Below are 13,375 nucleotides of genomic sequence, written 5' to 3' on the forward strand. Positions count from 1 at the left end.
ATGTGTTGAATACATTACTGATGATTAAACCATTATAATGGGACAACTCACTAGGTTTGAAGGAAATAATTGGACAATGACAAGATTAGAAGTTAGACAACCTAACTTCTTAGTACATGGTCATATTTTTTAACATGGGACACATGTAAAAAACATCTTTTTGAAATATCATTTATCTCTTTATGAAATGTAAAAGGTTTTAAATTGTTCTTAGCAAAAATTATGAAAGCTTATGAATTTACTTTATTGCTTGATACATAATTGCAAATAATGTCATATACTTATGAGATTTCCATATGATAAAACATTAAAGATGGGTTGTTAACAAAATTATTGTCAAATGAAAATGGTGAATAAATTCCTTAAACAATTTGCAAATGCTTGTCTTCTGTATCAAGTTTAAACTCATCCCATTTCAAATCTTAACAAAAACAACAAAAGTGCAACATGTTGATCAAGATTTGGTGCTCAAGATGATTTCATACGCTTCATATATCCTTCAATAAAACCAGCAGCATCATAATTCTTCATCTCTTTAATTTCCTCCAAAAGTAAAGCACATGTATAATACCTCGGTGTAATATCTTTACCTATCATCTCCTTAAATAATCCATACGCCCACTCACATTCATTAACTCTACATAACCCATGAATCAAAAGACTATACGTACACAAATCAAGACTAAGATTATACTTATTAACCATTTCATCCAACAAATCACTCAACCATAAATCCACTTTTCTTGTTCTTAACCACATCTTCAATAAAGGATTAAACGACTGAATATCCGGTTTACAATTTCCCAAATTCTCCATATTCTTCAACACATTCATCGCTTCTTCATCTTTCCCATGATGACAAAACATTGCAATCATCGTATTAAAAGTTGATGTAGTTCTAGAAACCTTAAATCTTACCATTTCAACTTCAAACACATAAATCGCCTCTTGAATTTTCCCGGATTTTGCTAATGTATGAATCAAGGAATTGTAAAAAAGCGTATCGGGTTCACATCCAAAAGATTTCATTTTTTCAGGGATTCCCAATGCTTCCTCAAATTCCCCAAATTTTGTCAAGTAACACATGATTATAGTAAATGTTACGACATTAGGAGGGCAATTTTGTACTTTCATCTCGTTGAGTAACTCATAGACTTTACCGAATTCAGAATCTTGACAATATGACTTGATGATTGTTGAGTACGTGATAACAGAGGGACTAAATCCGTACCCTTTCATTTCTTGAATTGTCCAATGTGCTTCATCAACCCTTTTAACTTTACACCAACCATGTATGAATATGTTAAAAGTATGAGGAGTAGGTGGGATGCATGATTTTAACATCAAGAAAATCTTGCGAGCTTGTTCAACTTTATTCTCTTTGCACAAAGTGTCAAGTAAAAGATTCATGGATTCACTGTTCTTTTCTAACCCAAATGTGTGTAAGTCATCAAAAATCTTTACAGCTTCTTGCCATTTTCCTACCCCACAAAGCCTTCTCATAACCTTGGTGATACTACCAAGTGTAACATGATGATGATGATGATGTATTTGGTTGACTAGTGACATCATCTTTTCTATCTGTTTTGTTTTTCCTAATATGTCAAGGAGTATCTCGTATGATTTTGGTAATGGTGTGTGACCTTTAATGGATTCTGCCCATTTGAATACTCCCAACGCTGACTTCCAATCGTCTTTGAATCGGTGTAGAAGGTGAGAAAGAAGGGTGTCAGAGATGGGTATGGTACTACATGCTTGATCATGCATGAGAGACTGGAAAATTTCATCATAAGTTGCTCCAGATTGAACTTTGGAAATGATAATATTGATGTTTTTGGGTGCATTGGTGGTATATTGGAAGCATTTCATCAAACACCTTGTATGCAATATACTAGGAAGCATTTCATCAAACACTTTGTATGCAATATACATGAAAGTGTAACGTGTGTTCTTGTTGTGGAGTTTGATTTTTGATTTACAAGCTTGTAATTTGCTTCAAAACGCAAGGTGTCCTTGATGGAATCAGGCAATATAACAACGTTTCTACTAATGACGAAAGGTATGAATAAAAGATTGATGTATCATTTTTGGTTTTGTATAAGTTAACCAACCATGTTCGGATAGCAATATGTTGAGTTTATGGGCGTCTTACTCTGATAGATTCAGTCCAGAAGATTGAGCATTAATGAACAAAGATTCTGAAACCTCAATCGCGAAGGTGTCTTTTGTGTATGGGTTTTAGATTGATGGTGAATTTACCAGACGCGGCGAATAGAGCAAAGATATTAAAGGTAATACTGGCAAAAGAGGATTTATCTCCTGATATAGATTTGGATGTAGTGGCTAGCATGACCGAGGGATACTCTGGAAGTGACCTAAAGGTTTGTTGTTTTTTTTTTAATTGAAAATTAATAATGTCGAAGGTGCTTATTTGTGATGATATTTTATTTTATTGACAAAATTTCACAATTGGTCCCTGTGGTTTACAGAATATCGCACTTTGAGGACTTCCTAGCAAAGAGTCACGCGAATGGTCCTTAAGGTTTCATTTCATTGCGCGATTGGTCATTGACCCTAACCCCGTCACTTTTGTACCGTTAGTGAAGGGGTAAATTTGTCTTTTCATCTCGCAGTCGCTCTAATAATCCTTCATTATGCACATAATATACGCATGATCTCTGCAATTAAGTACAAAGATCATCTTCCCCAGCTACCCATTACCCTTTCGCATTCATCTTTGTCTTCTCCAACAGAACACAAGGCGAGGAACATCTTCCGATTGAAAACGATAATGGTGTTAACGTTATGGTCAGTCCGTTCCAAACACACAAAAGCATCAAACTATGATTTGGAAAGGATATACCATAAGTGACTTACTAAAGTGATCTTTGATTTTGTCGATTTGATATTACGCCCAAATAGTTGAATTTTTTTTTGTTATTCTTTATTTCAAAGGGAATAAGCAACTACTTCACTCTGAAAATCCATCATGGTGGGATATTCACGAAAAGCCCTGGGAGAAGGTACGTAAATGGAACAATAGACTATGTTGACTTCGTAGATATTGATGTTTTCTCTGTGCATGAGTTGGATACAATGGTTCGAGAAATAGGGTACGTAAAAGGGAAAACTTTGTATTATCATTTTCTTATTCTAGAAGTAGAGTTGGACTTTGGTCTGTTACCTCTAGGAAATGATGGGGATGCGCATGTATTGTCAAATTATATGGAAAAAAAATAACCTTTTAAGTATCTACATAGAGCATGGGCATACAAGGGTTAACAGTTATTTTTTGTCCCCCACCAAAGTTATTATTGAGGAGTTGGTTACTATGTCTCCCCTGAACTAGATAGGAACCAAAAGAAGGGGAAAGTTGTTGGATCTTCTAGGAAAAAATTAGACTACTCCCAGTCCATTGTGCCATATGGAACATTTGATGGACCTTCACAAGTGATAAAGGATAATGAGCCAGTTATGGATGATGAGCCAGTCATGAATGATGTGCCAGTTATGACTGATGAGCCAATCATAGATGATGAATATGATGAGCCAGTTATGAATAATGAACCAGTTGTAGATGATGAATATTATTGTGAGGATAATGTAGATGAAAGTGAATTTAATAGTCAACATGATGCAAAAAAACAGTGTTTGATGAGGAACCTTTGATAGATGATGTGGAGGTGAACATGATCAACTTCTGTAGTGTACTTGATAAAGACATTGACTTGGGGCAGCCTGATCCGACAAACAATGATACAGAGGAACATGAAGACATTGAAGATGAACCTTTAGAAGTCTTAGATAATGATGTGTTTGAGTCATTTGCTAGTGAACAAGAGCCTAGAAATAAATTGTTAAAGTCCATTCTAAAACCAGTTGCTTGTTCATCTGGTGAGGTTCATACTAAAGCTTTTAAGATTGGTCAGACGTTCTAGGAAAAGGAAAAGATCAGAGAAGTTATTGCCAACTACTCTGTAAAAGAAAGGAGGGATCTACATTATATAAAGAGTAAATTACACGAATGGTCCCTATGGTTTGGGATAATTTGCACGTTTGGTCCCTAACTTATTTTTTTAACTCGGAAGGTCCCTACTGTTTGTTTTTGTTACGCGTTTGGTCCCTGTCGTACCTAAAAAGACTATTATTTAAATAGGAAAACATGGTGGGATAGGTAATGTAAGGTGAGAGGGTGGGGTTGGGGTGTGTTTATTTAAATAAATTAAAAAATCAAGGGCAAAATAGTCTTTTTAGATAAGACAGGGACCAAACGTGAAACAAAAACAAACAGTATGGACCTTCCGAGTTAAAAAAATAAGTTAGGGACCAAACGTGCAAATTACCCTAAACCATAGGGACCATTCGTGTAATTTACTCTTACGTAAATAATGATAAGACAAGAGTTAGGGTAAAGTGTAGGGGTCTTGTCCCTGAATTGACTGGTGACAGTAATAAAGGTAGGGGCAATTTAGTACTTTCCAAGAAAACAACTTGTCCATGGGTTCTTTTTATATCTAGGGCAGATGAAAAAAAAGTTTTGACAGTCAAAACATACGAAGATTGTCATTCTTGTATGCAAACAAGGACAGTGAGGGCTTGTTCATCTAAGTTTCTAGCTAAAAACATATTGCATCAAGTTGAAAGTAACCCCAAGATCCCTACACGTGCTTTACAGGAGGACTTAGTACAGAGGTATTCACTTTCAATATCAGAGATGAAAGTATTCCGGGCCAAAGCTATGGCAAAACAATATGTTTATGGTGATTATGAAAAGCAATATGGTATTTTGAGAGAATATGCCATGGAATTGAAGTCAAAGAATCCAGGAACAACTGTGAAGATAGATGTCGAAACTGAACCCAATTTGTGTTCTGAAACAAGGATCTTCAAACGTATATATATATATATATATATATATATATATACATGCTTAGGTCCATTGAAGGAGGGATTTAAAATAGGTTTGAGGGATTTTCTTGGATTTGATGGTACGTTTTTGAAGGGTCCCTTTCCTGGACAGATTCTCACTGCAGTTGGGCTTGATTCGAACAATGGCATTTACCCAGTTGCATATGCCATTGTAGAGACTGAAAATATTAACTCTTGGACATGGTTTTTGGAACACTTGGGTGATGACTTAGATTTGAATTCTTCATCTAACTTCATTTTCATTTCAGATCGGCAAAAGGTACCCTCTAACTTCAATAACTTTTACTTTTTTTTAATTTCATTTACTAACTTATTTTAATTGTACTCACAGGGAATCTTGGCTGCAATAGAGAAGCTATTTCCATCAGCTGAGCAAAGGTTCTGTTTAAGACATGTGTATGACAACATGAAATTGAAACACAAAGGAGATGAATTGTGGGAAGCAGTATGGTGTTGTGGAACAGTATACAACATACCAAAATTTAATAGGGCTATGGAGAAACTGAAAAAGCTTAACCCAGAAGCACATGAGTGGTTAAGTAAAATTCCTGCAAAACACTGGGCAAGATCCCATTTCTCTGGTAAGTATCATACTCTTTTCACTAACATATTTCATAACTGATTTCATAAATTAATTGTTTGGTTTTATATATAGGAAGGGCATTGACTGATAGTTTGACAAATAACTTGTGTGAGGTATTTAACTCCAAGTTAGATGAGGCAAGGGACAAGCCTATAATCACTTGTTTGGAATATATTAGAGAATACCTCACAAAGAGAATAGTAAATGTTTATAAGGTGTTAGACAAATGCAAAGGTTCTCTAAGTACAACTGCAACAACAATCTTAGAAAACAATAAGACAGAGGCAAATAAGATGAGGGTTCTATTTAGTGGAGCTGATAAATATCAAGTAATTGGTCTATGGATGGTGCAGTATGTTGTGAACTTGAAAGAGAGGAGTTGCACTTGCAGGAAATGGGACATTATAGGTATTCCATGCCAGCATGTTATTGCTGCAATGTATGATAAGATGCAGAATGGGTCAGAATGTGGAGATCCTGAGGCTTGGGTGAGCAAATGTTACTGGCTTAGTACATGGAATGCTATGTACCAACACACAATTGACCCAATAAATGGAAGGAGCATGTGGACTAGATCTGATTGTCCAACAACCCTTCTCCCACCCAAACATCACAAACATGTTTGTTGTTATACATGTTTTGTATAATTTAACTTGAAACTATTTAATAAACTTGTTGATATGTAACCATATAAATTTGTTTATAGGTTGGCAGGCCAAAGAAAAAAGGAAGAGGGTAGTTGATGAGCCAACTCAAAGTACCAAGTTAAGTAGGAAATACTTGACAGTCACTTGCAGCAAATGCCACAACAAAGGTCACAATGCCAAGACATGCAAAGGGCAGGGAGGTCCTAGTGAAGCTGGAAAGGGGAGTGGATAGAAGAAGGGGAAACATGTTGTAGCTTAGTTTGTAGTTTTAAGTAATCTTTTGCTATTATGTCTAAGTAAAGTTAGAACATGTTTACTAAGTTTGGTTATGGTATGTCAGTCAAAACAATTACTTTTGATAGGTATTTTGGGTATTGTATGTTTGTAACATGATATTGCACTTACATGCATTGTGGTTAATGGTAATGTCACTTTGGTAATTAATTTTTTGGTTATGTTACTGCACATTAATAATCAACATTACACTTACATGCAATCAAATTGACAATTTGCTTCCTTACTAATATAATATCCATCACATTAAAACTAAACATCAAACTTACATTACATATAATATCCATTACATTTTCTTGTCCCAACATTACATACAATCACAGGGAAAATCCTTCAAAAGCTAAAACAAAAATGGGAACAAAACACAGATTCCAAATCACAGATTTCCCCCCAAAAGCTTCTAGATTTTTTACTTGAAAAAGTAACACACCAAGAAAAACAACCAACTCAGACAAAGTAACCATTTCACCATCATCAATCTTGCTTCGAGATTGTTTCTTCCACGCAACAACCCTAGAATCACAACATTTGACCTAGGGCACATGGGAGGGTCAAACCATCCAAAAAAGCTGCATGTTCCTTCTAACCTTGAGCATGACCAGAATCGACGACCTGGGTTCAAATCAGTCCACGATGTCACCAAAATCGTCGGCCTTCCACAGTGGCATATCACCATCTTCTTCTATTTTGGAATAGAATGTGAGTGGGGAGGGAAGAACAGAGGTAAGGAACGAGAAGTAGAACGATACAAAGGTGGGGCTTACATTATATACTCTGATGCATAACAAGATGAAAAGACAAATTTACCCCTTCACTAACGGTACAAAAGTGACGAGGTTAGGGTCAAGGACCAATCGCGCAATGAAATGAAACCTTAAGGACCATTCGCGTGACTTTTTGCTAGGAAGTCCTCAAAGTGCGATATTCTGTAAACCACAGGGACCAATTGTGAAATTTTGTCTATTTTATATTGCATTGCATTACAGAATCTATGTGTAACTGCGGGGCATTGTCCGATTAGAGAAATCATAGAAAAGGAGAAAAATGTAAGTAAATACAAGTTACAGACAGTATTTTAGGTATTTTTTAAACTTTTAGTTTTTGTGGATGGATTGATATGATATGAATTGGATGAATGATTCAGGAGCATGCTGCAGCTATAGCAGAAGGCAAACCGGCCCCAGCTCTAAGCGAGAGTTCTGATATTCGGGCTTTGAACTTGGACGACTTTAAATTTGCACATGAACAGGTAGGGTAATCCTGGTTAGTGTTTAGTTTTATATTAGAAGAGATAATAAAATAGGTTATAATTATTAAAACATTATTGTTGATTGTGGAAGTAAATTTGACTCCATTATAATAGATATATAAATTTATATTATTATTTTTTGAATAAATATCTAATATATTAAATATACAAAATACAAATAATTAGTAGTATAGAAAAAAATTAAAAATCAAAGAAGAATGTTTTATAAATTAAAACATGTAAACACAAATGCCTAATAAAATAACTTTACAATAAAAAGGAATCATACATACTTATAAAGCTAGCATTTTTCTTTGAACCTCATGCATTTGAAACCCCCATAAAAATTTGCAAACACCTCATGCATTTGAAACCTCCTATTTTAATGAATACCACTCAAAAGTCTCTTAATAATGATTAACAAATCAAAGGTTTTATAACTTATATAATATATTTAATAAACAATTAATGGATACTCTAATATAAAAAGGTCAATCTTTTTGAGTAGACACACAAATACAAATCACATACAAAATTCACAAAGAAAACAAATTTAAAGTTTTTTGTGTTGGTTTGAGGGCTTTGAATTTTTTTTCGAGCCATGTTATTACGTTGAAGTTTTTAATTTGTAAGTTTTTATATACTAATTCTTTTTTGTATTTTCTTGATTTAGTATTCTTTTAAGAATATCATTGTATGTCGTGGTTGAAATTTTAATGTAAATTAGATTAGATTCATGTTATCGATCATATGTTATGGAAGATGATATATATAATATTTAATTAACTATTGTATACATGTTTGTATGTTCATGTTGCTTCAAAACAATAATTAATTAAAAATCATGGATATGTCATATTATCTATATTATCCATGTAAGCCTTTTTTAAAATGCAAATTGTCTATCTTATCACTTTATATTTTAGTATATGTTTAACATTTTAATTATAACAATAAGTGTTTTTTAAAAAGTTTCTTTCACTTATTAATAACAACAAGTGATTTTAAAATTAATAAGCAATAATTATAAATAATAAAATCAAATTACATGGATATGTCATATTATCCATGCAAGTCTCTTTTGAAATGCAAATTGTCTATCTTATCACTTTATTATTTAGTGTATGTTTCACATTTTAATAATAATATTAAGTGTTTCTTAAAAGTCTTCTTTAACTTATTATTAATAATAAGTGGTTTAAAACTAATGAATATCAATTTTAAATGATAATAACATTAAATTATAAATTACATTTAGCTATAAATAAATTGTATTTTAAATGAACATCATTATTGAAATTAGAAAATGATCGCATAAGTAAAAATATAATTAATCAATAATAATAATTGTTAAAAATAATACTAAATAGATAATTATATTTAATTCTATTAATGAGGAATGTGGTTTGATGTCAATGAATATTATTGTTCAAAATAATAGAGATTATGTATATATATATATATATATATATATATATATATATATATATATATATATATGGGAATGCTCATGCGAAAATACAATTAATTTGCGAAAATGAAAAGAACCAATCAGAAAATAACACATCATTAATCATATGTTTTAATATAAATCATATTCGAAAATAAAACTGTTATCTTCAAGGACATTTTCGTAATTCATATTAAATCCATTATAACTTCCATTCCACCCCACTTTTAACACATAACTTACACACACCTAAATTACATAATACGACTGAGAAGAAATTAAAACTTTTTTTTTCTTTTTTACTATAAAATCAAACTTTAACATATATTTTATTTCACAGAATTAGCTCAAAGACATTTGGTACCAAAATTTAACTTTTTTTTTATTCACATCATCATTTTTATTTTTTTGCAAAGTGAAAAGGCTACTTTAAGACCAAAATTTGTATCAATCACGACTTCAATATTCTAACAAAATAAATTAGAAAGATTATGATGCACCAAAAATTAAAATTAAAATATAACAATCTCTTCATATTAGTGTAAAGAAAATTCTGAATTTCACCATAGAAAACTGAAACGTAGATGAAACATTGACTTTCATATTTTCAATCTACAAAAACAATTGTTTTTTGTTTAAAAAGTTAAGATCCCATATCATCTTTCTCTCACTAACTTCCATCTCCTTTGGGTCACCGATCACCAAATACGACTTGCTACCATAAATTTCCTTCCTATCTCGTCTCCAAACATGCAACACGTCAAGCCACCACCATCGCTCCATTCATCTTTAACCCAGAAGCCATCGTTGTTACGTCTGCAAACCTGCAACATTCCAATCCACATGTGCAAGGCTGCAAGTAGAGCTATTGATCACGTGAATTACATATCAGTTATTAGGATTTTCGGTAGGATCGGTTATTTAGACAGATACCTGAACAGAGCTAAGAAAAAATCAAATCATTTCAGCAAGGGAAACCTCTAAACATCAGGTACTCCAAGATGCATCTTACTTAATTTATCCCTACTATTTTAAATCAAAAAGGAAAACTATATTCAATGGTATTGAAATCACATATTTAGACCATTAAATTCAATTTTGTAGTATAAATTAACTTACGCCTAAAGATAAAGATAACTTAACTTGAGCGCTTTAAATGACTATTAGTGATCCACATCATTGATTTTAAATTAACCTACTTGAAGCACTAGTAGCACATATAGATTATTATTTAATTAACAAAAATTGTTACAGAGCCTAATTCCACAAGTTCTTTCCAACATTCACTAATTTACAAACTAAAATGGTATATATCAATTTAGAAAGCAAAAGTTGAAGAGTTAAATGTCAATTTTAAAACCAAAGCCATGTCTTTATAAATTACATTGCAACATTTAAAAATTTCATGACAGAATTTTAAATTTTTTAAAGAAAACCATACAACTTAAGCTATTAACAAATTCTAAAAGCATTATAACATTGGTAACCAATTTGTAAGAAACCCATATGAGTTTGGAAGAAACTAAAATACCAAAGTGAGGTAAAAGAGACAAACATGACACCAAAAACTTACCATGAATGAGCATTGGCTTAAGCAATTGGAGTACATAGAGTAATAGACCTTCAATTCTTCAATGTTCCATAATTAGTCCCTGGAGTAGTGAAGTACATCAGGTATTCGGGTATACTCGCTTCTAAACTTTCCTACCCGAAACCCAAATTATAATTACAACGGGTTAAGAGATTACCCAATATAGCTTACCCAAAACTCGATTAATACAACCCAGTCTACCCGAATCATAAATGGTTCAGCTGATTTATTCAGGTATTGGTTTTTTCAACACCCCTAGCTGCAAGTCCAACTCAGGAGGAAATTAAACATGTTTATCTATTTTCTCCACATTAGAGCCATAATTTCTTAATCTTTTTAAACGAAAAACATAAGTTGTTTATCAGCAGACACTTTTTCCTTACAGTTGTACATGTAAACTTCATTTCTTCATCTTTAAAGTTTTCAAGTTTTGTAAATGACTCAAAGGCACTTGAAAGACTACTTGTATCATCAACATAAAACAATCCCACCAACATCAACATACAACCATTGAAATGAATTCAAATAATTTGTTGGAACAAAAATACTAGGTTTCTCATTTCCAGAAAACACTCCAACAACTTCATACATCATTTTATCCTCTTCATGTAGACGTGTAATAGTTCACACTTACTTTTCATAGTTGTTCTTATAAATCACTAATTTTGAAAAAAAAGATGAAGATGTAAGAGTAGATCAGGAAAATAAATTTATGATACCGATTAACACAAAATCGAATCTTGTTAGTAGACTAACTCACTTGTGTCGTAGATAAGGGTGACAACTAATAATTTAAAAAGATTGAGATATCTTGAATGAAACCGATTTTGGGTTAGGGTTCTTGAGATACCACAATCGTTGAGTTATTGAGAGAAGGAAAGAGAGGTACCATCAAGTAAAAAAACCTGGTGCATGTGTAATCAAAGTCTGTCATGTTCCTGTGTGTCACAAAACCGCTACCATTACCATCCACACCTTTGGATTTTCGCCGAAGGTTGGGTCGACAAACATCACCTTCTATTATTTTAAATGAAAGTCAATAAATCCTCCGAGACCTACAAAGAACCTTCAATATCAAAATCCAAATCCACGAAAGGGAAATCAATAACTACGAAAAATATAAGAAGAAAAAAGTGAAATGGGTACCACATCAACCGGTGATTTGGTGAGAAAATGTGAAGCTTTAGATCCAAAATTGGATCGATTTCACCAAAATGGTTTATCTTTCTTTTGCCGATTGACCAGTCTGATCTTTTAGATTTTGTTTGCTTCCCCATTTTTCTTTCAATGTTACAATTGGTATTGAGTTCGCGGCAACAGGCAGAAGAAGCCGATGGAGAGGGTGGGTGGGAGGTCGGAGGGACAAATCACTGGAGAGAGAAGGAGATTGAATAGCAAAGATAGTGGAAACAAATGATTATAACCGTCCATAAAACCAACATGTAAAATCTCAATTTTATCCTTCCGTGTAAACTTTTAAATTACCATAATATAACAATTACTTTTATTCTAATATTACATTTGTCTTCTCCTTATTGGTTATATATATATATATATATATATATATATATATATATATATATATATATATATATATATATATATATATATATATATATATATATATTAGTGTAAAAATATTATCTCAAAGTTAATGACGATAACATAACCATTTTAAACATATATTTTTCAATATTTTAACAATATATTTTTAATTTTCGCTGCGCAACGCGCAGGAATTCATCTAGTTTTAAATATAAGCTTCATGTTACAATAAATCATCTAATCTCTGTTTTTCAATTTCTATTGATGGCAGGTTGTGTGTTATCTTTATAATTTTGGCAATTGGCAAGTTGTTTATTACTAATATTTAAAAATTTTCTTTACATGTTATTCCTAAAAACATTTGGATTATTTTTGGTGTTATTTATCATTTTGGCAAATTGTTTATTAATAATATTTAAAAACAAATTATTTTCATGTTATTAATGTCATTTATTACAATCAAAAAAAATATTTTGATTATTTTGGGTGTTAGTTTTGTTGATAAATAATAAAACAAAAACAGAAGATAAGTTTCAAATATAAATTAGAATTTTGTGACTTCGTAGATCTTTATTTTTGAAATTCTAACAAATCCTATTGAATTATAATAGTTAATTAGTTAAAAGCTAAAAGTTTTAATATTAAAATAATATTTAATACAATTGAAGAGTAATATTGTTAAAATATTTTGGCTTTTTTATTAGATATAGGACAAATGTTTCATATGAGATTTTGTTATTATGGTGGTCCTTATGCCATACGGTATGGGCCACCTGTTTATGTTACCACACAGGCGAATACCACTTGTATCCAATTTGCAAGTGATGTAATCCACTATATATATATATATATATATATATATATATATATATATATATATATATATTTTCCAACTTCTTTCAAATTCCAATTTGCAAGTGATTTTTCCACTTTTGATTTTGATATACGACATTTCTTGTAGGGAAAAACTAAACCCACAATTGCACCACAAATTTAATGAGATTTTGATTTATAAAAATGTTACATAGCCTCTTGCCAAAGTAGTAGTAAAAAGATCTCTACCAAATAGGCAAATGTCGTATATTAT

At 31.9% G+C, this 13,375-nt stretch overlaps 1 protein-coding gene across 1 annotated transcript; it reads right to left on the bottom strand.

Moving 5' to 3' along the window:
* Nucleotides 1-330: 330 nt before the first annotated feature.
* Nucleotides 331-2,383, bottom strand: LOC145128841 (Tetratricopeptide repeat (TPR)-like superfamily protein). The gene has a single exon (XM_079063635.1). It carries the CDS (start codon nucleotides 1,930-1,932, stop codon nucleotides 469-471), a length of 1,464 nt encoding a protein of 487 aa, XP_078919761.1. The 5' UTR covers nucleotides 1,933-2,383; the 3' UTR covers nucleotides 331-468.
* Nucleotides 2,384-13,375: the final 10,992 nt, after the last annotated feature.

The sequence above is a fragment of the Lactuca virosa genome, chromosome 8, assembly GCF_052849685.1.
Source record: "Lactuca virosa cultivar CGN04683 chromosome 8, Lactuca_virosa_CGN04683_v6, whole genome shotgun sequence".
NCBI lineage: Eukaryota > Viridiplantae > Streptophyta > Magnoliopsida > Asterales > Asteraceae > Lactuca > Lactuca virosa.

Bases quoted from the DNA above. Each gene is read 5' to 3' on its own strand.
- LOC145128841 (XM_079063635.1), bottom strand. From the start codon at position 1,932: ATGTATATTGCATACAAAGTGTTTGATGAAATGCTTCCTAGTATATTG.